The sequence below is a fragment of the Lampetra planeri genome, chromosome 17, assembly GCF_965212315.1.
Source record: "Lampetra planeri chromosome 17, kcLamPlan1.2.h2, whole genome shotgun sequence".
In the NCBI taxonomy this organism is placed as follows: Eukaryota; Metazoa; Chordata; class Hyperoartia; order Petromyzontiformes; family Petromyzontidae; genus Lampetra; species Lampetra planeri.
The window spans coordinates 250,275-275,116 of record NC_136123.1 but is presented as its reverse complement, the minus strand read 5'-3'; the positions used below and the strand labels follow the sequence as shown (position 1 = coordinate 275,116).

The 24,842-nt window shown below is 55.9% G+C and overlaps 1 protein-coding gene across 1 annotated transcript; it reads right to left on the bottom strand.

The window, feature by feature from the left end:
• Positions 1–2,870: 2,870 nt before the first annotated feature.
• On the bottom strand, positions 2,871–24,842 carry TRIM71 (tripartite motif containing 71). The gene is given in 9 exon segments (XM_078601757.1): positions 2,871–4,611; positions 4,725–4,825; positions 5,612–5,912; positions 7,053–7,409; positions 7,735–7,869; positions 9,120–9,287; positions 23,418–23,660; positions 23,662–24,063; positions 24,065–24,842. Coding segments are annotated over 9 exon segments (2,514 nt in total). The 5' UTR covers positions 24,149–24,842; the 3' UTR covers positions 2,871–3,888.

Genomic DNA, 24,842 nt, shown 5'->3' with positions numbered 1-24,842 from the left:
GGGCGATAGCGCCCGACCCTGGTTTGACTGCCCTGAGCGTGACAAGCGGGGGGGCAGGGGGAGGTACACTCAGGCCCCCCCGCTCCTCCCCGCGAATGCCCACTATAAATACTGCACGCGGCGTGACGCGGGATGCTCTGCCAGCGCTATGTGCCGCGGGGGCGGCTACGAAAGTGAAATTGGGCTGAGACGCAACAACCGTTTCGACTGTAAACGCCGCCCGCCGGGTGCTGGGGCGCGCCCACCACGGCGGCGCTACGATCCAACCGAGAAAGAGAGTTGCCCGCAAACGGCAACAACGCGGGCACAGCCAAATAATTCACGGCTGGCGATTCCACGGTTGAGAGAGTCGAGCGGTCGACATTCAAGGAGATGGCGGAACAAGGCCGGTGTTACCGTACACCACCGCGAACGGGAAGTCGTAAAACGTGTCCCGGGAACGCGGCAACGAACGTGCGCGGCCGACCAAGGGTGAGGTGGGGGGTAGCGGCGAGCGAGCGAGCGGCGAGGCCGGCGGGGAGAGTTTAAGGCAGAGACCGGTTCTGAACGGGAGGCACCCGAGGCTCTCCGGGGCGGCGCGGGAGGAGGGCGACGGAGGTAGATCATCGATGGCGGCCGCTCAGCCCCGTGGCTGGCACGGAGACAAGCCCAGGGACGTGGGTTCAGCGAGACGGTGCCGCACTGCGGGCGCTTTGAGGTAAAACAAAACAGCTTTCAAAATTCTTAGGTTTTTTCGGTAAAGTCACGTAGGTAAAACATCAAAATTAATAAAAATAAAATAAAATAAAGATCACGACGTTTCGGAGGCAACACAAGTCTCCGTCATCAGGTGGGACCGTCACAGCCAGATTAGCTGCATCAAGTGAGGCAATGATTCAAGATGTAATCCCTTAAAAGCGAGTTGAGGGGGGAGGAGAGGGGGGGGGGAGCTCATCAGAATGTGGTAGCCAATGATGAGCTCCCCCCCCCCTCTCCTCCCCCCTCAACTCGCTTTTAAGGGATTACATCTTGAATCATTGCCTCACTTGATGCAGCTAATCTGGCTGTGATGGTCCCACCTGATGACGGAGACTTGTGTTGCCTCCGAAACGTCGTAATCTTTATTTTATTTATTTTTATTAATTTTGATGTTTTACCTACGTGACTTTACCGAAAAAACCTAAGAATATGAATCCTTGCAGTCACGAAAGCTTCAAATCTAGAATCAGTTTTCAAAAGACGAGCGGCCGGTTGCATTCAAAGTGTTTTTCATGCAAAACTTCCACCATCAATGCCAAACCAAGGGGACATTCCACTCGAATTGTTTCCGCAATCGGCCAGTCTAGCTACTACTAACTGTACAATCCTGTAGCTCTATAAACATGTCGGTACGACCCATGCTGGCATACACGACGGTTAAGCACGAAGTGGTTTTAACGCCGCGGCGTAGGAACGAGCGGCGCTCGCGCAAGACGGCGGCTTCAAGCCGACGGTGAACAACGTCGGGCCTGTCGGAGCAGTTCCACCCGTGGCGCCACCGCTACCCCCCCCCCCCACCGTCATCGCTGCCGGCCGAGCCCTGCCAGCCAGCATGGCCACGGCTTCCGCGCGTCGCGTCCGTGTAGGGTATAAATAAGGTCAGTAGTCTGCGAGCGATCGACAGTGTTTGAGGTACAGCGAGATAAATAAGAGATAAATACAGCGACACTGTCGTCTCCAATGTCCGTGCTGTTGCTGCTGCTCGCGGCGAGGTAGCTCAAACGGTCCCAACGCGAGCGCAGCGCCGCCGCGTACATTCTCACCCAACCCTCGCCACCGCGGGGGCTGCCCAGCCTCGTCTCATCCCTTGGCAACTAAAGAACACAATCAGCAAAGCAGAAAATGGAAGATAATGCAGCCTTGGGAAATAAAATATATATTTCAGACTAAAGCTAGCGGGAAGGTTAGGGGTGAGCATATTAAAGCTATCCGTCATAGACAAACGGCCAGCAGAGGTGAGAGCAGAGTGGACGGGTTCCGAGCGGGGCTCACCCTGGCTCCACCCTGGCTCCACCCTGGCTCCACCCTGGTTCCACCCTGCCCCTGGAGCCGCGGTGGCCCCGGGCAGCTCCAGTGCACACGTCAAGGCTCTAGGAATGGAAATTCAAGTTTCATAAAGACTAACCGAGCTGGGCTGCATCATTATTGAGAGTAAACAGCGAAATATTATTGCAAAAGGAGATCGGTTTTACAAGAGGGAGCTTTCTGTGTCTTTACACGCAGCAATCCCACTTTGAAAACAACGAAAAGACAAGTCGTGCCCGGTCTTGTCGTGTAATGTCACGATCCCGCTAGCCTTGACTGAGATAAACGCAAAAGCCGAGTACGTGACCGCACGCGGAGACACACTGAGACAAAGTAAACCGTGAAGCGCTCGTAAAGCACTGACAGGCTGATGAGGCAACAGAAAAGTGAGGTAGATAGATCTCTAGCGGATGGCTCACGGGGACACGAGCGGCCTGCTGGCGCCGGGCGCCAACGACGTGTCGCCGTGTGCCGCGATGGCAGCACGTGCATGCGGGGGGGGGCGTGCGTGCGTCGCTCTGCCACGCGTGCGCGCCGCACGCTCTCTTTGGTCAGCTGAGGTAGCTTGCATGTGATGCCAACGATTCCTTCCTACTGTCTCGGACAGAACGCTTTCCCTGAGGGACCTTGTGTGTGGTTTCATCATACATTCAGTGAACATTTAGAGGTTTTTTTTAAAATTAAATTTCTGTGCAAATGGCGTTGGCCTGAACACACGGACACCGGAGAACCACCCCGGGTGCTCGTGGGCGCGGGGCTCGCGTGAACGCCGGGTACACGTGGGCACAAGGAACACCAGGGACACGTGAACACCGGACAGGGCTTGATTTCTCAATGAATACTCTCCGGATCGCAGACACGGACACGCCGGATCGCTGAAATCAAGCCCTGGCACCTGGTGCACACGATCGCCAAGGTTCGCCTGGAATCACAGGCCACCAGGGATGCACGAACGGTGTGGTGCCAGTCGTGTTGTGGCCACCCGGAGGGGTCGCAGTTTACCGAGCGAGTGAGTGAGCGAGCTCCTATCGCTCGTTTACCCTACTCGCGTCTCGTTTGTCGCGTAGCGTCGCCGCTGCCATCACGAGGGCGCCGACGATAGCCACGAGACGCCACGTCGTGGGCGTCCGGGCGGAACGGTCGGCGTTCCCCGCGAGTCCGCTCGCCACCGCTCGGTGGCCTCAAAGTGCTGATTTGAAACACGGCAGCCTTTGTGTCGCCAACACGGAGAGTGATAAATGGACAGCTCTGGGCTTTCTAACACAAGCGACTTTAAACGCCCGCGTGTAACGGGGGCCAAGTTCGTCTTCTCAGACTGCCGCACGGACGGGACACGAAAACCTCGAGCGAGGAGGGAGAGAGAGCGCGCCGTGCGGACCGTGCACCCCGCGCATCGACCCCCGACGCCGACGCCTGTGGCTGCAAAGCAAAACCCATGGGGCGGCACTGCACGGCCGCTTGTGCTTTTACGATACCAGGCCGCCGAGCCTCACACAAGCAGGCACTTCAGTGACCCTTCGCTAAACGTAAACACGGTCAATCGGATTCAATTCAAGGATGTATAAAGCGTAGTTTTCTGAGAAAATTCCGTGTCCGTTAAGAGAATTCGGAAACGCGAGCAGTATTACTGCCCCGTTTGTTCACAATATTCATAATTTACTTGAATTCGCCGAGAGAGTAAAACTGCGTCTCTAATGAATCCCCCTATGTCTATGCCGTGCATGCTCCACGTACGCCCGTGTACCGCGTGCAATTTGATTGACAGGCCGACCGTGTCGTGAAGGCGGTCACGGCAGACACCGGCCACCACGCGGGTTTGCTTTGCGAGCGAGGCACCCCGCCGGCCTAGTACACCACCACGCGATTGTTCCCGAAGTCGACAACCACTATGAGGCCCTCGGGAGTGACGGCCACGCCCGACGGCCGGTCCATCTGACCGGGCCCGCCGCCCGGCGCTCCGAACTGGCACAGGAAGGCGCCGTCCGGCTCGAACACCTGCACGCGGTGGTTTCTCGAGTCGGCCACGGCGATGCGGCCTTCGGGGTCCACGGCCACGCCCTGCGGCCGCAGGAACTGGCCGGGCCCCGAGCCGGAGCCGCCCAGGAAGCGCGCCGAGCGGCAGTCGGGCCGCACCACCAGCAGCCGGTGGTTGTTGAAGTCGGTGACGAGAAGGCGGCCCTCGGCGTCGAAGGCGACGCCGCGCGGCGAGTCAAAGTGCTTCCAAAGCGCACCCTCGAAACCGTACTTGTTGACAAAGGCGCCGTCGGGCGAGAAGAGCTGCACGCGGTGGTTGCGCGTGTCGGACACGAGGACGAGGCCGTCGCCGGGGCTCACCGCCACGTCCCACGGGTAGCAGAACTGACCGCTCTCGCTGCCGCGCTCGCCGAACGTGGAGAGCACGCGACCTTCGCCGGAGAAGATCTGCACGCGGTGGTTGTCCTTGTCCGACACCACGATGCGGCCGCCCCGGCCTGGGTCCCAGGCCACGCCCGCCGGGCGGTCGAACTGGCCGGGGTGGGAACCGTGGACGCCGAACTTGAAGAGGAAACCTCCGCTGGGACCGAACACCTGCAAACGCGCGACAGGGTTACGCGATCATTTTGCCGCACGCGCGTTCGGCACAGATCGGGCACGATTCGAAGCAACGCGGCGTAGCCGTGCCGGGACTGCCGGGGCCGTACCTGGATGCGGTCATTGCTCCTGTCGGCGACAATCACACGACCCTCGCTGTCCACGCACACCCCCCACGGACGGCACAGCTGACCGTCCCCCGTGCCGCCACCTACGGCGCACGGGCGACAATGGCGATGCGACCGGAGCGGTTAGGACTCGCGAGCTCAGGGGAACGCGGCACACCGTGGACCTGCCGGGCTACGGGACAAAGAGAGGACAAATAACAAACGACTTTCCCGTGATATTCACACTGAGGGTGCGTGTCTCCTTGGAAACTCGACACGAGTTTGAGACTTCTCTCATGAGAAAATCACTTTAGAGTGACGCACACGGTCTGCGTGTCCCAGGCTGCGCAGCGCACACTTGCCACTCCAAGATGGGATCTCACCGCCATACGCAGCAACGTGACTATGGCGCAGTGAAGGAGCGCCTGATGGCAAGTATTCATTTCTCCCCGAAGATACAACCCGACCTGATGGCTCAGCGCACGGGTAAGCGGGTCGCTATCTGAAGGTTGAGAGTCCAAATCTTACATACGGGGCTCTATAAAATGAGTGAATTATCCGATGGCCCAAACTACCCACGCCATATGAATGTTGAATCTTTGCGACTGGTTTAGGTCTGTAAGCAGGAGATGAGCACTGCCTCAACGCTCATGTGAGTAGCAGGAGCTCACTTTGGTATACTGGAGTGGATCTTGAGACAGCGGGACGAGGTGGTGTGCCGGCATTGGAAACGTCTTCTGATCACCGACCTCGACAGACGCGGATTAAATTAGGCCCTGCCTGGCTGTGTTTCACCATAGTGAAGCTTCAAAGTCGTAAAGGACAGACGTAGGGCTAGAGACTCGGTTACAAGATCCTGGTTCCCCTCCGATCGGCCGCGCATCCCTCACCTCCGAACGCGATGGCCGGTTTGCCGATGCCAGCATAGCTGCGTCCGGGCCGCACGAGCACGCGGAAGGGGCTGCCCTCGACGTGCCGGCCCAGCACAGTGACCGACACGGTGTGCTCGCCGTCGGCGGCGGGCCGGTAGCTCACGCCGTAGGTGCCATCCTGCTTGTCCCGCACCTCGGCCCACGCCGCGCGCCCGTCCGGGCCCAGTGCCGCGGCGCACACGGGGTCCCCGCCCGTGCGCCGGAACTCCCCGCCGTGGTCACGCGTCACCACCGTGAACGACGCCAGGCGCCCTTTGACCTGCAAGCGGCGGCCCCAGTGGCCGCCCCGGCGACATCGAGTCTCAGGCGAGAGGCGCTTGACACGACGGCCCCTGGGGGGGGTTTCTCTTTTACAGTTGCTGAGCACAGGTCCAAACGTCAAATGGCCAGCAACAAACAGCACTATGAAAGTTGCAATGGAAAAGAGACAAATGGCGGGGTGGGGGGGAATTCCACAATGGAGCAGTGCGAGGGTAAAAAGGCAGCAAGAGACCTGCAGTGGTGATTGGGGGTAGCGAGTGAATGAGAGAGTGGGTGGTTGCGTGGATAATTGAGCGAGCGATTGAGTACGCAAGAGTTGGCAAGTGTGTTGTTGTGACCTACAGTTTGGTAGTTAAACACAGTACGAATGAGACGACAACATTAGTGGAGGAATCAAGTTCACAGGAACAGTAGCCATGGTCGTAGCGATTGGAAAGTAATGGGTGGTGGGTTGGAGGGTGAATGGCAATGTACCATGGCCAGTGGCGCCGACAGCGGCATCCGGGTCGTCTGTATAGTATGACCATGAAGGGCGTCGATGTCACGTTAATAACACAAATAACTTCACACAATCCCCGACACGTACCTGCAGCTGGGATGGGGGCAGTCAACCCCAGCAGGCAAACTACGTGAGCTGCAGGGTCTGTTGTGATGATGATGGTAGGCCCTAGCCATTAGAGGTTAAGCCAACACCGAGCACTGCTCTGTGATGAGGAGCGGTCCCAGTGTAGGCTGAGTGGGCCGTCGAGGTTGGGGTCATTTGAACACGATTGCGATTGAAGGACCTGCCAAGTTTTCGCAGTAAGGGGGGATGGAGCTGTGTGTGTGCGATCCCAATTGAGTAAATTACAGGTAACTTGTCAACATTGGGATGTTTGGCCAATAAAAGTTACACTGGATATTCTTTTAGCGATGGGAGGAAACTGGAAAACCCAGAGGTAAACCATGCAAAACAGCAGAAACAAACTCTACACAGAAAGGTGCCCGAGTAGGGAATCTAACCCAGACCCATCTTGCCTTGAAGCGCGAGCGTGACCCCTGCGTCACCCTGCCGCCCTGTGACCTGACGAGAGTAAATTCGCAAACACGTGACTGGACAACAGGCTCTGTTACGAGTACGTGTGGAGAGGCTCCGTACCACTTTGGTGAGGCCCTCCCCAGCCACGGTGGAAAGCTCGGGGCAGGCCCCGCTCTGCACGGCACCCAGCGTGCGGATGGCGGCGTAGAGCGCCGCGTCGGGCGGCACGAACACCACGCGGTCGTCCTCTTGCGGCTGCTGTGGGGGCGAAGGAGCTCCGGCGGCGCCCAGCCCCACGATGTCCCGAAGCTGGGCGGCCACGCGGGCCCGCACGGCCCCGAGGGCCTCGGCATCCGCCCCGGCCTCCAGGGCGGCGCGTACGCTCTCCACGGCGGAGTCGAGACGCGCCAGGCTCTGCCGCAGCTCCTCCAGTTGCCTCTGCAACGTCTGCGTCTTCACCTGGCGGATCTTCTCGACCTGCGCGTGGCCGGGACCGGACGCCCATTTCAATGATGTGGAATCCAAGCAGCTCGTCCTCATACGTACGGCACGTAACTTATCCGCAAATCTTATAGATGCTATGTGTAACCCAGCTCTTATCTCGTAGATGTTAACGTTTCAAAAGCCTTACTCAGTGGAGCTCTAGAAGAGATCTCATAACGTGCACCACTATGGGTCGACTTCAGTAATAAAACAGGAGACGGTAATGCGTGGACGGTGCGAGTTTTGACAAGGGCATGCGCAAAGCCAGAGGAGGCGGCACGTCTGCGCCTGCGCGGTGCTACCGGCGGCGCTCTCCCACCTTCCGCAGAAGCTCGCACTCGCGCTCGTCAAGGGCCTTGCGGTGCACGGACACCACCGCCTTCACCTCGGCGCGCACCTGCTGCGCCCGCATCTCCACCTGCTCCACCATCGCCTGCGCACGTTCCAGGCCCAGCTGGACACGCGGAGCACAGGCGAGGTGCGTGTCACGCACAGGCACGCACGCACGCACGAGTCTAAAGCTGGACCTCCACGTGAGCGATACGTCGCCCAACAAACTGGCTCTCAAACTCACGCAACTCAATCATCGCCTGCAACAGCTTTGTCCACATCTTAGCGACTGGTTGCACAAGGGGTGTGGCCACACACTTGAGCCACGCCTCTTACGGCACAGCCCCACACCTTCTCTGTATAGCGTCACCCCCCACCCACAACAGGATTGTAACAGCCAATCATCAAAGTTACTCACTAGTATGAATGAGCAACACTGAAACATTCATACACTCATACACATTCATATAAACACATACATATACTCATTCATACACTCATACAAACACGCATACACTTATTCATACATTTAAACAGATACTTATACACCCATAATATAGGTTTTTGGTTGTATAAGTTAGACACTTATACACACATTCATGCATTCCGGGACCTGTTAAAATAACAAACGTGCATAAGGTCGTCAAAACTGGATGACCAGCACAACCTCACAACCTGCACAATCAATGTACCGAGGAAATTCGCCGTTAACCCCCCCCCACCCCGCGCAGCCTCTCCTTCTGAACCAACGCCCATCGCCATGCCGCCACTTCTGGGCTTGGCGGCGAGCGCCACTACCCGGGCCTCGCCCGCAAGCCGCCGCCGCCACCCTCCATTTCCCAGCAACAGCCACTTGCTGGTCTCCTCCCCCACCCGGGACCGTAAACCCATGGCACTCTCCGTCCCATGGTCCTGGCAGAGATGCATGGCCGAGGCCGCTTGCGGACAACACGCTACATCTCTCTCCCCCAGAGGTGGCAGAACGCCCCCCCCCCCCCCCGTGTTTCAGCGTGCCATGTGATGTGCGCCCCACAACCGCGCAGTGTGGGTAGCAAGGAGCATGAATGAGTGGGGAGTGTGAATGAACAGGGGGGTGAGAGGGGAGTTGCAGGAAGAGTGGGCAGCGAATGGGGACATATGTAGAAAGTGCTGAGTGAAGGGGGAGTGAATAAGGAGTGAGTAGGGAGCATGTCGAGAGTGAGGAATGTGTGGGGAGACAGCAGGTTGTAGGTAGTATGAATGAGTCGACAGCGAAGTAGTGTGTACGGAGCGAGCGGGGAGCAGGTTGAGAATAGGTAACTCACGGGGAGCGTGAGCACGTGTCAAGAGAGGGGGGGAGCGAGTGGGAAGTGAGAGGGGGTGATGGTGGGTCACCTGTATCGCTTGCCGGCCCTGCTGCGCGTCCGTGAGCAGCTGCAGCGCGAGCGATCGCGAGTCGTGTGAAGGGACCGAGAGGTAGACCACCTCGTGACTCGAGTGGCCGTCCCGCGCACACTCGCGACACAGCGACAGCGCGCACGTCTCGCAGAACAAGCGTCCGGCCTGCACGGCACCACGGGTGCACACGCGCACATACGCGCACGCGCGCACGCACACACACACACACGCGCACACACACGCACGCACACGCCCGGACGAACGCACAAATGTTACGAGGCACTCTCGCTTAAGGATGCGTGATTAATACAACGACATCGTGATCTTTAGGCATGCAGCGACGCATCGATTCAAATCGATTCTTATGCTCACCGTACATGCACCTGAGAGGCAATCCCTTCATCAAATGTACAAATTATCATTTTACATTTAGGCTCATGCATGAGAGCACAACTGTAGACAAGGTACAGAATAAAACGAGAAACAATGATACACGCCATACAAAATATTGAGCAAAGTCAGCTTGGCCAGAGCACGTCATGGCTATAAGGGAAGATGGACGATGGTCAAGGGTAATAAAGGAGTGGCAGCCAAGGAATGGAACTCTTCCGAGAGTTCGTTGACCTAGGAGATGGAGCGATGAAATTGGTGCGCAGGTGCTGGATGTATTGTTGTATCACAAGATCATGAGAAGTGGTGGCTGCTTGGGGAGGCCTTCATCCAGGAGTGATTCAGATCATGGCTGCTGCTGCTGCTGCTGGTGGTGGTGATTATATCACAGTAGTATTTTATAAAATTGTGACCATGAATAAAAACACTCAGCCACGTCTCAGAGTCCCTCCTTGCTCTAGGAACCTGTTTGGCTCTGTGGCATCAACTTCCCCTCAGTCTCCACAGGCACCCTGCAGGTCTCCATGGTACAGCCCAACCACGCTGTGTTCAACCACCACACTGCAGGTCACACAACTCACTCACTCACTCTTCTACTCACCACCACACTGCAGGTCACACAACTCACTCACTCTTCTACTCACTCACCCACCACACTGCAGGTCACACAACTCACTCACTCTTCTACTCACTCACCCACCACACTGGAGGTCACACAACTCACTCACTCACTCTTCTACTCACTCACCCACCACACTGCAGGTCACACAACTCACTCACTCTTCTACTCACTCACCCACCACACTGGAGGTCACACAACTCACTCACTCACTCTTCTACTCACTCACCCACCACACTGCAGGTCACACAACTCACTCACTCACTCTTCTACTCACTCACCCACCACACTGGAGGTCACACAACTCACTCACTCACTCTTCTACTCACTCACCCACCACACTGCAGGTCACACAACTCACTCACTCACTCTTCTACTCACTCACCCACCACACTGGAGGTCACACAACTCACTCACTCACTCTTCTACTCACTCACCCACCACACTGCAGGTCACACAACTCACTCACTCACTCTTCTACTCACTCACCCACCACACTGCAGGTCACACAACTCACTCACTCACTCTTCTACTCACTCACCCACCACACTGGAGGTCACACAACTCACTCACTCACTCTTCGACTCGCTCACCCACCACACTGCAGGTCACACAACTCACTCACTCACTCTTCGACTCACTCACCCACCACACTGCAGGTCACACAACTCACTCACTCACTCTTCGACTCGCTCACCCACCACACTGCAGGTCACACAACTCACTCACTCACTCTTCGACTCGCTCACCCACCACACTGCAGGTCACACAACTCACTCACTCACTCTTCGACTCACTCACCCACCACACTGCAGGTCACACAACTCACTCACTCACTCTTCGACTCGCTCACCCACCACACTGCAGGTCACACAACTCACTCACTCACTCTTCGACTCGCTCACCCACCACACTGCAGGTCACACAACTCACTCACTCACTCTTCGACTCGCTCACCCACCACACTGCAGGTCACACAACTCACTCACTCACTCTTCTATTCACTCACTCACTCACCCACCACACTGCAGGTCACACAACTCACTCACTCACTCTTCGACTCACTCACCCACCACACTGCAGGTCACACAACTCACTCACTCACTCTTCGACTCGCTCACCCACCACACTGCAGGTCACACAACTCACTCACTCACTCACTCTTCTATTCACTCACTCACCCACCACACTGCAGGTCACACAACTCACTCACTCACTCTTCGACTCACCCACCACACTGCAGGTCACACAACTCACTCGCTCTTCTACTCACTCACCCACCACACTGGAGGTCACACAACTCTCTCACTCTTCTACTCACTCACCACAATGGAGGTCACACAACTCACTCACTCACTCTTCGACTCACTCACCCACCACACTGGAGGTCACACAACTCAATCACTCTTCTACTCACTCACCACAATGGAGGTCACTTATCCCTTTGCTTCTTCCCTCACGCTGCTGCACTTTGGACTCTTGCCACTTTTCCTCAGGTAAAGAAATGCATGAGTGTTTACCTATTACGACGTTGATGCTGTTGTTTGTTGCTGGTCACTTGGCGTTTTGGGCCTTTGCATTCGGCAACCTTATTGGGTGTCGTTGTATTCTGTCACGAGGCGACCAACACGAAGCCATGCGCGAGGCCGAACTCGTCACGGAGGAGCCGGGGCGAGTTCCACGCGGCCGCGATCGGGGGGGGGGGGGCGCTACGGCGTGATAGTTGTTGCTGCGCTTATACTTGTGTGAAATGTTCAAAAATATAAAAACACAGCAACAAATATCGTCCCATACGCGGCGGTGCAGGAGCCACGCGGGACCCACACCAAAGGCCCCCCCCGCGCCGCTCACTGGAGCGTAGAAGCTATCCCGGGTCACTCGCCAGAAACAAAGCGAGGAGAGTCAGGGGCCAGGGGGGGGGCCTCCCCCCCTCAGCCCCCCTCCCCTCAGCCCCCCTCCCCTCAGCCCCCCTCCCCTCAGCCCCCCTCCCCTCACTCAGCCCCTCTCCCCTCAGCCCCCCTCCCCTCACTCAGCCCCCCTCCCCTCAGCGCCCCACCCCCCGGCCCGCGGACGCAGTTCGATCGCTCCAAGGGAGGCGGCGTGAATCGGAAGCAACGGAAAATCTCTCCCCGGTCGCCGTGGCAACGGCCGCCCCTGCCTCGCCTCGCCCCTCGCGCACGCAGGGGGCACTCAGCTCACCACACGCGCAGTGCACACGGCACTCATCTCACCACACACAGTGCACACGGCACTCACCACACGCGCAGTGCACACGGCACTCATCTCACCACAGTGCACACGGCACTCATCTCACCACACACACAGTGCACACGGCACTCATCTCACCACAGTGCACACGGCACTCATCTCACCACACACACAGTGCACACGGCACTCATCTCACCACAGTGCACACGGCACTCATCTCACCACACACACAGTGCACACGGCACTCAGCTCACCACAGTGCACACGGCACTCATCTCACCACACACACAGTGCACACGGCACTCATCTCACCACAGTGCACACGGCACTCATCTCACCACACACACAGTGCACACGGCACTCATCTCACCACAGTGCACACGGCACTCATCTCACCACACACACAGTGCACACGGCACTCATCTCACCACAGTGCACACGGCACTCATCTCACCACAGTGCACACGGCACTCATCTCACCACACACACAGTGCACACGGCACTCAGCTCACCACAGTGCACACGGCACTCATCTCACCAGTGCACTCAGCTCACCACACACAGTGCACACGGCACTCAGCTCACCACAGTGCACACGGCACTCATCTCACCAGTGCACACGGCACCCATCTCACCACAGTGCACACGGCACTCAGCTCACCAGTGCACATGGCACTCAGCTCACCACACGCAGTGCACACGGCACTCATTTCACCACACACACAGTGCACACGGCACTCATCTCACCACACACACAGTGCACACGGCACTCATCTCACCACAGTGCACACGGCACTCATCTCACCACACACACAGTGTACACGGCACTCAGCTCACCACACACACAGTGTACACGGCACTCAGCTCACCACACACACAGTGCACACGGCACTCAGCTCACCACACTCTGCTTATACGAAGCTCGCCCCACTCACCATCACATTTACAACCAATCCCAATTGACTAGGAATGTTTGCTCCCCTGCTCACCATCACATGCACCAACAACAGACAAAGATCCCCCCAATGGCCCAGACTTTCGGTGCAGGTGCTGTCAGCGAGCACACACCCGACGCATCGCACCCCATGCACCCCGCGAGGCGACCTGCTTCCACCGAGGGCGCAGCCGCCTGCAGAGACAGGAAGCGCTGCACGCTTCCAATGTAAATGGCGCAGGGGCAGCGTGGAAGGAGAACAGGCAAAGGGGCAGCGGCCGGGGGTGGCAGGAGGGGCCTATCAAAAGACGTATCGGCAAAACAATATAATCAAGAGTTTAGGGCAACCGACTATCGCGCTCATACACTCATTCAATCATACAAACACTCATACACTCATTCATACACTCATACACACATTCATACAAACACTCATTCATACAAACACACACTCATTCATACAAACACTCACACACGCATTCATACAAACACTCACACACGCATTCATACAAACACTCACACACGCACTCATACAAAAACTCACACACGCATTCATACAAACACTCACACACGCATTCATACAAACACTCACACACGCATTCATACAAACACTCACACACGCATTCATACAAACACTCACACACGCATTCATACAAACACTCACACACGCATTCATACAAACACTCACACACGCATTCATACAAACACTCACACACGCATTCATACAAACACTCACACACGCATTCATACAAACACTCACACACGCATTCATACAAACACTCACACACGCATTCATACAAACACTCACACACGCATTCATACAAACACTCACACACGCATTCATACAAACACTCACACACGCATTCATACAAACACTCACACACGCATTCAAACAAACACTCATACACGCATTCATACACGCATTCATACATACACGCACTCATACACATTTAAAACAAACCTATACACATGCTCTGAATGTGGCTGCGTGGCCATCGCTCAGTAGTCAGCAGAAGGGCTGTACAAATCTCATGCACGCTACGGGAAGACACCGTTTTCGATGGAATAAACGCCGCCGTGTCTTTCCTGAAAGGGGGATGTTTACGAATGTTCATGCATGCCACATTTGTATATTTTTAACACTGACTGCATGGGTCCAACACGTCAAACAGCCAGCAACAAACAGCATCATCACAGTCGTAATCGATAACGAGTTAACGTTTCTGTAAGTGAGCAAGGTGATGAGAGCCTGGGAAAAGAGACGATGGGAGGGAGACGATGGCGTAGTGCGAGGGAAAGAAGCAGACATCAAATCGTGACCTGCAGTGGTGTCCCGGTGGGTCACGGGTAATAAATAAATTGATAAATAAATCAGCGCACATTTTTACCACGAAATAATATCCTGACATGCGGTTCGTCGGCCCATCGGCATTCTGCACCGCTGCGTTCCACAGTTTGTGACGGTGCTGTGCAGAAGGGCCATCGCCCAAAACGTCGCCTACAATGCATTCCTTGCTCTTTAAGGTCACAGCTTCAATGACGGAAGGTGTTATTTATGCACCCCTGCCGATGCAGCAACAGCACCAAGTAATTTATTCCAGAAACCCCACAGGCCGATTTACCTAATGGTATTTAATTTAATTTATGGCGCGGTGAAAAAGAGCCCTCGTCTGGTTATTCAGTGGTGGCAGTTCATCCCATTGGGCGGCGCGGGACTCCCTGGACCCGGCCACCGTCCTCCTCACTCCCACGTGGCCGCTGCCGCGCGTGGAAAAGGAAGTGAGCCCATTATCTCTGCATCTCACACGCCAGGGGGTTGAGCGAGGGCTGGGGGGAGGGGCGGGAATGGCCAAGGCATTCCATTTGCATCCTGCGCACATTCTTACACAACAAAAAAAGGGCCAGGGCTGGAATGCAAATCCCCGATGGACCTCGACCCTTCGTGCCGCAGCCGGGGTGCGGCAAGGGAGGAGATGTCCCCCGCGTGTTCGCGCGGTCCGTCCGGCGTTCGCGCGGCTTCGTCCAGTCCGAGGCACGGGTGCGGGAAGAGCGACCGCGTGAGGTCGCCTAGCGCAGAACCGGCCATGTGGTCGGCGTTCAAAGTGGTTTCCTGCTACAGTGAGCAGCGAGGCGATGCTCATCTGCTGCTTGTAAGCCTGAGCCGGTGGTGGAAATTCCACCTTCTTTTCAGAAGGGGCGAGTCTGCAACGTATAGGACAACCACCGTTAACTCCCAACTTCCCCACAAAGTGGTACTCGTTGTATTACCCCTGAACTCGCGAGCCGCACACTCTACCGCCGAGTCGCCTGGACGGCTGATTTGTAGAAAAAAAAGTTGCTCTGAACAGCGCTGTTCGCATCAACCAAACATGGTTTGGCACCCAAGCACCATGGTTTTGGGGTCAATGATTATAACATAGCGTTACAGAGGAAAACATGGAAGGATAGGGTGAGATTTAGAGATAGGGTTAGGCTTGCCCGCAGCACTAGGTTTCATAGCAACATTGTTTTCCACTATACAATGGTACGTCCATTCCACACACAAGTGGCTCATGAGACACCGTGACCATATACTGGTCCTGTCTATCTAGATTGTGGAGCGATGAGATAAAGAAGTGATGTCGTCCTCCTCTATCCATAAGCTCATTCCCCGCTGTGCTCCTGATGAAACCATCCCACCAACCCAGTGCTCGGCCCAACACGCACGCACGCCACCGGCCGCACGATCGCGAGGTCAACAGCTCCCCCCCTCTTCCCCAACGCTCCTCCAACTCCCCACCTTCACCTTCTGGGTTTTCAACAACATCCACCATCTATTAGGGGCGGCAGGATGGCGCTGCACTGGTCACGCTTGTGCCTCACAGAAAGGAGGTCACTGGTTCGATTTCCGACTCGGGTGTTTTTTTGTATATTCCATATGGGTTCCCTCTGGGTTTTCCGGTTCCTCCCACACATCCCCATGCTGAATAATTACACTGCAAATTATGCAATTGGTATCACACCAGCAACGTTGCTTCCTACTGCGAAAAGTTGGCAAGACCCTACAAAAAATAATCGAGCGATCCTGGTAAACGTACACACCACAATGAACGTGTATATACATGACCACGGTGAACATGTATATACATGACCACGGTGAATACGTGTCAGTGAACACGAGTACGTGTTCACCGCGGAACCCGTACACGTGTCGCCATGGTGAGCAGTATGCATGTGCTCGCCACGGGGCGTGTGCACACACGTGACCTCCACGCCGCACGCAGGGCGCGCAACGAGCCCTGTTTTTCAGATGAAACGCCCTTTTGACCTTCTGTTCCCTCTCCTGCCCCATAAAACGCAGCTCAGAGCAGGGACCGCATGGCTGCAGCCCAGGAGGAGGAAACGGGGATTGTAAAATATGAACCCAGCACATTTCGAGGCCGTGCAAAATAACCAAGGGCGCGGAATCGTTTGAAGCGCAGCATTGCCGGCCAGGAGACTCGTGTGTGAAGCGCAATCTTCGCTCGGAGCTCACCGTGCATTCCGTCAAATTGGCCGACAATCTCGCATGGGCGATGCGAGCCGGGCCCAAGGCGGTGCTCTACGGAAGCCAGCTCCCCATGCACGCCCAAGAAAAGTCCCGAGCACTAGAAAACTTTAAATCCTGTCGCTGTAGGTGAAAAGCCAACATTGCTGGGGTATAATGACCTCTTGAAACACCAGTCATTTGATTTGTCCAAGAAAGCCCCACCGAGCCTCAAGATGCTTTTCAAGAGTGTGTTAAGTGCAGAAGGAAACGAGGGTAACAGGAGAAACCCACAGCATATGAGGAGACAAGGCTCAAAGGGGTCTTCTCACACAGCTTCGGGAGACTCATTCGCTGTACTTGCCTTATTTTGGCCACCTTGAATGAAGTGGGTTTGGGTGCTTCACAAATATGTATAATCCACAAGCCCTTGCCTCCCGAGTGATGGACGTTTTATTTAGGCTACCTATTTGAATTATGTCTCTGGCATATGATGGAATGACAGCAAAAAAGATGAAAATATATATAGGCGGAACAAATAGGTTACAGTTAAAAGATACATTTTTGTGGCAAGGCCAAGTGCATACTCTGAGTCTTAAGCTTTGTCAAGAGAGTAAGAGAGCCACTCATGGATGATTATGCTACATCATACACTGCGGAAGCTCGCTGCCGAGCGATCGATTTTACGGGAGTTTCACCGTCCTGCGATTTCCTGATCATGTCTTGATTGATCTCACAGTTTCACGCATTAACTGCGAAACCCGGTCTTCGAGCCATCGACCGTCGGTCGCCAGTGTTCATTGCGGACGTCGTGGCGCTAGGTTTTATGTCTTCCCCACGCTCGTAATGTTTGCTCGAGTGTTCGGGGTCGGATGAAGAGAGGCCAGCGCAGTGACTCCATTACCTCGCCCGTCACCTACCGGCCCCCACTCCACCCCACCTCTAAATCTTCAGCCTGTCCAGCACATTAATCAGCAGCCATCCAGAGATGAATTCCGCCACAGACGACCGCGCTCCACGAGCTCAATGTATTTTCATCCTTTACGCTTGTAATTAAAGACAGCGATGACGTTTACAAGGCACTGCCGTCACCCTCACTGCCGTCTCTTTGCCGAAACGAATACAGGAATCAAGAGTCTGTGATTCCGGGGAGAAACATTGCAGACGGTGCTCAGATGGGGGGAATCTTTCTACTGGCAAGGCAGATGAGCACGCGAGCGAGGGCACGCACACATGTCCGTGCGTGGTTGCACGCGCACGTGTTGATCGCGCATGTGCGCAATTGCGTGCGTTTCATTCGGAGAAACGATTGCACGTACGCGCCGACCCGAGTGCTTGCCCGGCGCGCGCGAGTGCGGAAGCGCGCGCACGTGCAGGGGCCAACAGTGCGTGCTGGCGCCACGAGCCTTGGCGCCGCCCGCAAGACGCGCGCCTGGCCCGGCGCCAGCTCTCTCCCGCCCGCAACAGCGGAGTTTAATCTGCAGCCCGAGCCCACATCCCATTCATTCATCTGCTCGCCTTGTCCCCGTTTGGCATTTCCCTGGCGAGCGCCAACTGCACGGGGCGTTATCCGGGCCGCGTAGAACGGCTGCGCGGGAGGAAGCGGAGCTGGACTCGGGCGAGAGCAGGGCTCGCACACAAATCCCCGCGGGGATCGCATTACAACGGATGATTCATCCTGCGCTTCAAAGCATCACAGCGCAGCTGTCCCTCACTAGGAGAGAAGACCAGGGCTTTCCTCGTGCTCCTTGCTTCAGCCCCAACAGCCGCAACCCCGCCACCACCACGCCTGCATTCCACTCCGCTGCCCCCCCACTTCACAGCGAAATCACATCTGCCAACCATCTCTCCATCCGGCAGAATGACATTCTTAGCAAAGAGACGTTTTCCTTCTCGTTTTTCGCATGAGATTAGCAAAGAATACTCCAGGCTTGGCGATAGTGAGTGCCACAAAGCAGGACTTGGCTGACTAGAGGAAGAACCTTGGATGAAACTGACATCGCCAGGAATGGCTGCTCACACTTCACAGAGGAGCACGAAGAGCATGAAGAGGAGGAATGACAAGAGTGGTATTCCCTGTGGCTTGAACACACGGACCACCACATCATAGCGCGATCAGTCCCTGGGAAACTATCCACTAGTGCTCATGCACAAAAAGGGGGAAAAAAAGCATAATTTAGTATTTTGATAAATTCCCTAATGTAGTGTTCCTCCCCAAACCCCTAAAGTCTGGAGTTTATGATAAATTGAACCACGATCCAGTAAGTAGTAATGCAATTATTCCTCTAATAGACGACACATCGGTGGTGATGGGCGATTACTGTGCATGCCAGCGCACAAACGGGGGTACGAGCGCGCCGGGGTTTTGTGAAGGCCAAGAACATTGTGCCGACCGTGATCAGCGTGCGGGGCACATCGCCACCGCTCCCACACACCCCGGCAGCCTCGCTCATTTACATTCCTATACGCGGCACACCGCGCCGTGCCGGACCGCTCAAGCCCTGGCGCACAGCACAGCGATGTCTCCACATACACGCCCTGACGTGGAAATCAATACACTCACTCCTAACGCCGCGTGGCAAGAGTCACATAGCCCAGTTCACGCACGGTTTTCTACATACACTATCTATATAAAAAATAAACACTTCTACTGATTTATGATAATTATTCCTTATAACTGTGACTAATTATGAGTGGGCTTGGGGAGAATACGTCGCCATAAGGGACGATGGACGGTCAGTGAGAATAATTTCTGGCAGCCAAACCAAAGGAGGGAAAAAGCACTGTGGAGATTGATTGGCTGGCGTGCAGGTGCTGGGCGAATTGTTGCAACGTGAGACCGTGAATGACGGCGGCGACTTCAGTGGATTGATCATGGCTGAGGATGACGATCACGATCATAACTTAAATGGGAACACTTTTTTTCCAATGTCCAGCAAAGGCTGCCAATACGGTGATCCCAGTATATTGCGCTAGCGCTCGCCGCAGCATTGACCTTTGCGATGAGCCCTCAACGGCAACGCTGCACTGTACGAATCAGGCAGGTCACCGATTAGGAGCTACAGGCGCAGTGCCCCAGGTTGAGCACCGGGGAAGTATTCCAACACCAAACTCCACTACTGCCTGCCTCTGCACACACAGCACACGTCCACCGACACAGCTGCCACGAAGGCCACCAGCCTTGCACATCCACCAGTGCCAGCATTGCTATCGAATGACCGCATCATTGTTCAAATGAATATTGGCAGAATCATTAAGGTCATCATGCGCCATTGTTATGGCAACATTTGTGTGTGCCAAATCAGCCACGCAGCCACCGTATTACCCCAATGCATGTATTAACCAAGCTCTGCCGTATAGAATTTCCAGATATTTTCTTCAATTATTATCTCTCAGGAAGTTATGTTAACCCACGCTGTATCGATATTTCACTTTCAACCGTCAAGAAAAAGCCACTAAAACCAACGTTTCCAGATTAATGTAATCACCATTTTGCAATGAGGACCGAATTTGTTGCTCAATTAAAACCATAGCGTCAAATGTAACTGGCGTGACCAACCTCCGATGGCGCAGGTTGGCGACCTGGCCACATCCGAATCGCTGTGGAAACCGGACCGACATGACAAGATGTGAGCAGAGCGCCCAAACAGAAAGCACCGGGTGAAGACTGAGCGGCAAAAAGTTGGTTCCAACTTGTAGCACCGCACCAAACCATTTTAGACATTGCTGACAAGAGGTCCAACACAGGGCCCTGTGAGGTCTCCATAACAGAGGCTGGGATGAAAGCTACTCTCTGTTTCACGTGGCATACAGTCACCATCGGAATGAGGAACTCGGTTCCATGAAACCATTTGGAACCTCAGCTTCCCACAGTACAAATGTAAAACGGGATCTCATTCTGTGGAGGAACTGTGGTGCTTGGATACAAGCAGACGTCGCCCTTCCCTTTGGTGGCAACAAGCACCCGTGGTGCTGGGTCACGGTGGCCAGGATCGAGACGTTGACCACGCAGCCCGGGTCCCCCCCCTCTGTGTCTCACGCATGGTGGTCACATCTGTAGCATCACTGCCACTTCCAAGCAATTCACATGCTACGAGACATACGCACGCAAGAGGATTTCTCAGGACCTCTCTCTCTCTGCTGTTCTCCAGCTCCTGGAGACCTCCTCACGTGCACAAGAGGCAGAGTGAGCAACCTGCTCCACTCTCTGTGATGTGTGTGGATCATGCTTGAAAAGCCACGTTCGAGGCACACAACACGTGGCATGAACAGCCAGCAGCATCCTCGCTGTGCATCACGACGACAATCAAACCCACCAGGTGACGGCACTTCTCTTTCTGCTTCTTACCTCGCACTGCTCAGCTTTGGAATCCCTTTCAATCGTCACTTCCTGACGCTCTTACAATAATAACCGTGCTCAATTCAAGAGATGTATTTCCTATATCTCGTGGTGTTGTGCTGTACCACGAGGTGATGTGCTGTATCACGGTGTGCTGTAGCTCATGGCGGTGTGCTGCATCCCGTGGTTGGTGTGCTGCATTATGGTGTTCTGTATCTCGTGGTGATGGTGTGCTGTATGACATGGTGGTGGTGGTGTGATGTATCATGGTGGTGGTGGTGGTGTGATGTATCATGGTGGTGGTGGTGTGATGTATCATGGTGGTGGTGGTGTGCTGTATGACATGGTGGTGGTGGTGTGATGTATCATGGTGGTGGTGGTGTGATGTATCATGGTGGTGGTGGTGTGATGTATCATGGTGGTGGTGGTGTGATGTATCATGGTGGTGGTGGTGTGATGTATCATGGTGGTGGTGGTGTGCTGTATGACATGGTGGTGGTGGTGTGATGTATCATGGTGGTGGTGGTGTGATGTATCATGGTGGTGGTGGTGTGATGTATCATGGTGGTGGTGGTGTGCTGTATGACATGGTGGTGGTGGTGTGATGTATCATGGTGGTGGTGGTGTGCTGTATCATGGTGGTGGTGTGATGTATCATGGTGGTGGTGGTGTGATGTATCATGGTGGTGGTGGTGTGCTGTATCATGGTGGTGGTGGTGTGCTGTATCATGGTGGTGGTGGTGTGATGTATCATGGTGGTGGTGGTGTGATGTATCATGGTGGTGGTGGTGTGCTGTATGACATGGTGGTGGTGGTGTGATGTATCATGGTGGTGGTGGTGTGATGTATCATGGTGTGCTGTATGACATAGTGGTGGTGGTGTGATGTATCATGGTGGTGGTGGTGTGATGTATCATGGTGGTGGTGGTATGTATCATGGTGGTGGTGGTGTGATGTATCATGGTGGTGGTGGTGTGATGTACCATGGTGGTGGTGGTGTGATGTATCATGGTGTGCTGTATCATGGTGTGCTGTATGACATGGTGTGCTGTATGACATGGTGGTGGTGTTCTGTGACGTGGTGGTGGTGTTGGTGTGCTGTATGACATGGTGGTGGTGTTCTGTGACGTGGTGGTGGTGTTGGTGTGCTGTATGACATGGTGTGCTGTATGACATGGTGGTGGTGTTCTGTGACGTGGTGGTGGTGTTGGTGTGCTGTATGACATGGTGTGCTGTATGACATGGTGGTGGTGTTCTGTGACGTGGTGGTGGTGTTGGTGTGCTGTATGACATGGTGTGCTGTATGACATGGTGTGCTGTATGACATGGTGTGCTGTATGACATGGTGTGCTGTATGACATGGTGTGCTGTATGACATGGTGGTGGTGTTCTGTGACGTGGTGGTGGTGTTGGTGTGCTGTATGACATGGTGTGCTGTATGACATGGTGTGCTGTATGACATGGTGTTTTGTATGACATGGTGTGCTGTATGACATGGTGGTGGTGTGCTGTATGACGTGGTGGTGGTGGTGTTGGTGTGCTGTATGACATGGTGTGCTGTATGACATGGTGTGCTGTATGACGTGGTGGTGGTGGTGTGCTGTATGACATGGTGTGCTGTATGACATGGTGTGCTGTATGACATTGTGTGCTGTATGACATGGTGTGCTGTATGACATGGTGTGCTGTATGACGTGGTGGTGGTGGTGTTGGTGTGCTGTATGACATGGTGTGCTGTATGACATGGTGTGCTGTATGACATTGTGTGCTGTATGACATGGTGTGCTGTATGACATTGTGTGCTGTATGACATGGTGTGCTGTATGACATGGTGTGCTGTATGACGTGGTGGTGTATGACATGGTGTGCTGTATGACATGGTGGCGGTGTGCTGTATGACATGGTGTGCTGTATGACATAGTGTGCTGTATGATATGGTGTGCTGTATGACATGGTGTGCTGTATGACATTGTGTGCTGTATGACATGGTGTGCTGTATGACATGGTGTGCTGTATGACGTGGTGGTGTATGACATGGTGTGCTGTATGACATGGTGTGCTGTATGACATGGTGTGCTGTATGACATTGTGTGCTGTATGACGTGGTGGTGTATGACATGGTGTGCTGTATGACATGGTGGCGGTGTGCTGTATGACATGGTGTGCTGTATGACATGGTGTGCTCTATAACATGGTGTGCTCTATAACATGGTGTGCTGTATGACATGGTGTGCTCTATAACATGGTGTGCTGTATGACATGGTGGTGGTGGTGGTGGTGTTGGTGTGCTGCACACGCACCTCGTCTTCGGGGTGCTGGCAGTACCCGGGCCACTGCGCCCCGGGGCCGAGTCCGGGGAAGGCGGCGAGCGGAGGCGACGGGAAGGAGGGCAGCCCCAGCGGGGAGCCCCGCGGGCCCTGCGGGGACCCCGGGGCGTGGGGGGGCCCCGCGGGGCCGAGCCTCAGGCCACTCTGAAACCTCTCGACGAGGCATCTCGCCCCCGCGGGGCCCTTCACGCCGTGGCCGCACACCCCGCACAGGGCGGGGGGGCCCCGCGTCCCTCTCGTGGTGGGGCCCGGCCTCGCCGCCCGCGGCCGCTGCGGCGGCGGCCCCCCCCATCTCGGCGTGGGACACGTCCAGCAAGAGCCCCTTGAGCTCCACGCCTCCTCCCGCTCCAGACCCTCTCCCGCCGCCGCCGTCAGCCACCCCGCCGAGCAGGCAGGTGAGCAGCAGGTGTGCCGAGGGCAGCCCCCGCACCCCCGCGTCGCCCAGCGCCGCGTCCCGCCGGCACGTGGGGCACGCCAGGCGCCCGTCGCGCCGCCGCCGCGCCTCCAGGCAGGGCCCGCAGAAGGCGTGCAGGCACGGCAGCACCCGCAGCGGGGCCTCCTCCTCCTCCTCCACCGCCTCCGCGGCCGCTGCCGGGGCCTGGCCGCCGGCCCCCCCCGGGCGGACCCCGCCGGACCCCCCCGGGGCCCTCCGGGCACAGCGGGCAGCGCTGCGACTCCACGGGCCCAGCGCCGAATGCGGCCATGGGCCTCGTCTCGCATGGGGGACGAGCAGGGCCACCCAGCGCCTCGCCTCGCCTCGTCTTCTCCTCTCCTCCTCTTCTCCTTCCTCGTCGTCGTCACGCCCGATGATCGAGCGACGAAGTCGACGGTGTTGGCGTAAACATCCTCCTCCTCATCATCATCAGCACTGTGATCTTCATATCCCCGACCATCACCACCAGCAGCACATTCGCGTCACCGCCGTCGTCGTCCCCGTAACCAACATCATCATCACCACCACCTCAATCACCATCGACCGCCGAGTTCCTCCTCTTCCCCCGCTCATCCGCACCGTCTGGGGCTCATCGTCGTGGCCTTCCTCCTCCTCCCCCCCGTCTCGACTTGTCTACCGGCGGGCTCACGTCTCGGGCTCCTTGCCCATCCCAAGGCTCCAGCCTCGCCGCTCCCCGCTCCTCCTCCTCCTCCACCACCTCCTCCTCGTTCCCCACCACCACCACCTTCACCTCCACCTCCTTCTCCACCACCACCTCCTCCTTCACCTCCTCGATGTCCCAGCGGCAGCGAGACGCCGCTGCTTTGGCAGGAGCTGCGCGCCAGTCGCCCCGCGGGTTCACTGCGGGTCGCGGGCTGTGGAGCCGCCTCGCTCGCTCGCTCCCCGCGTCGCGTGGGGCTGTCTCACACGAAGCGTCTCTCCCCCCCCCCGTCTCCCTCTCACGC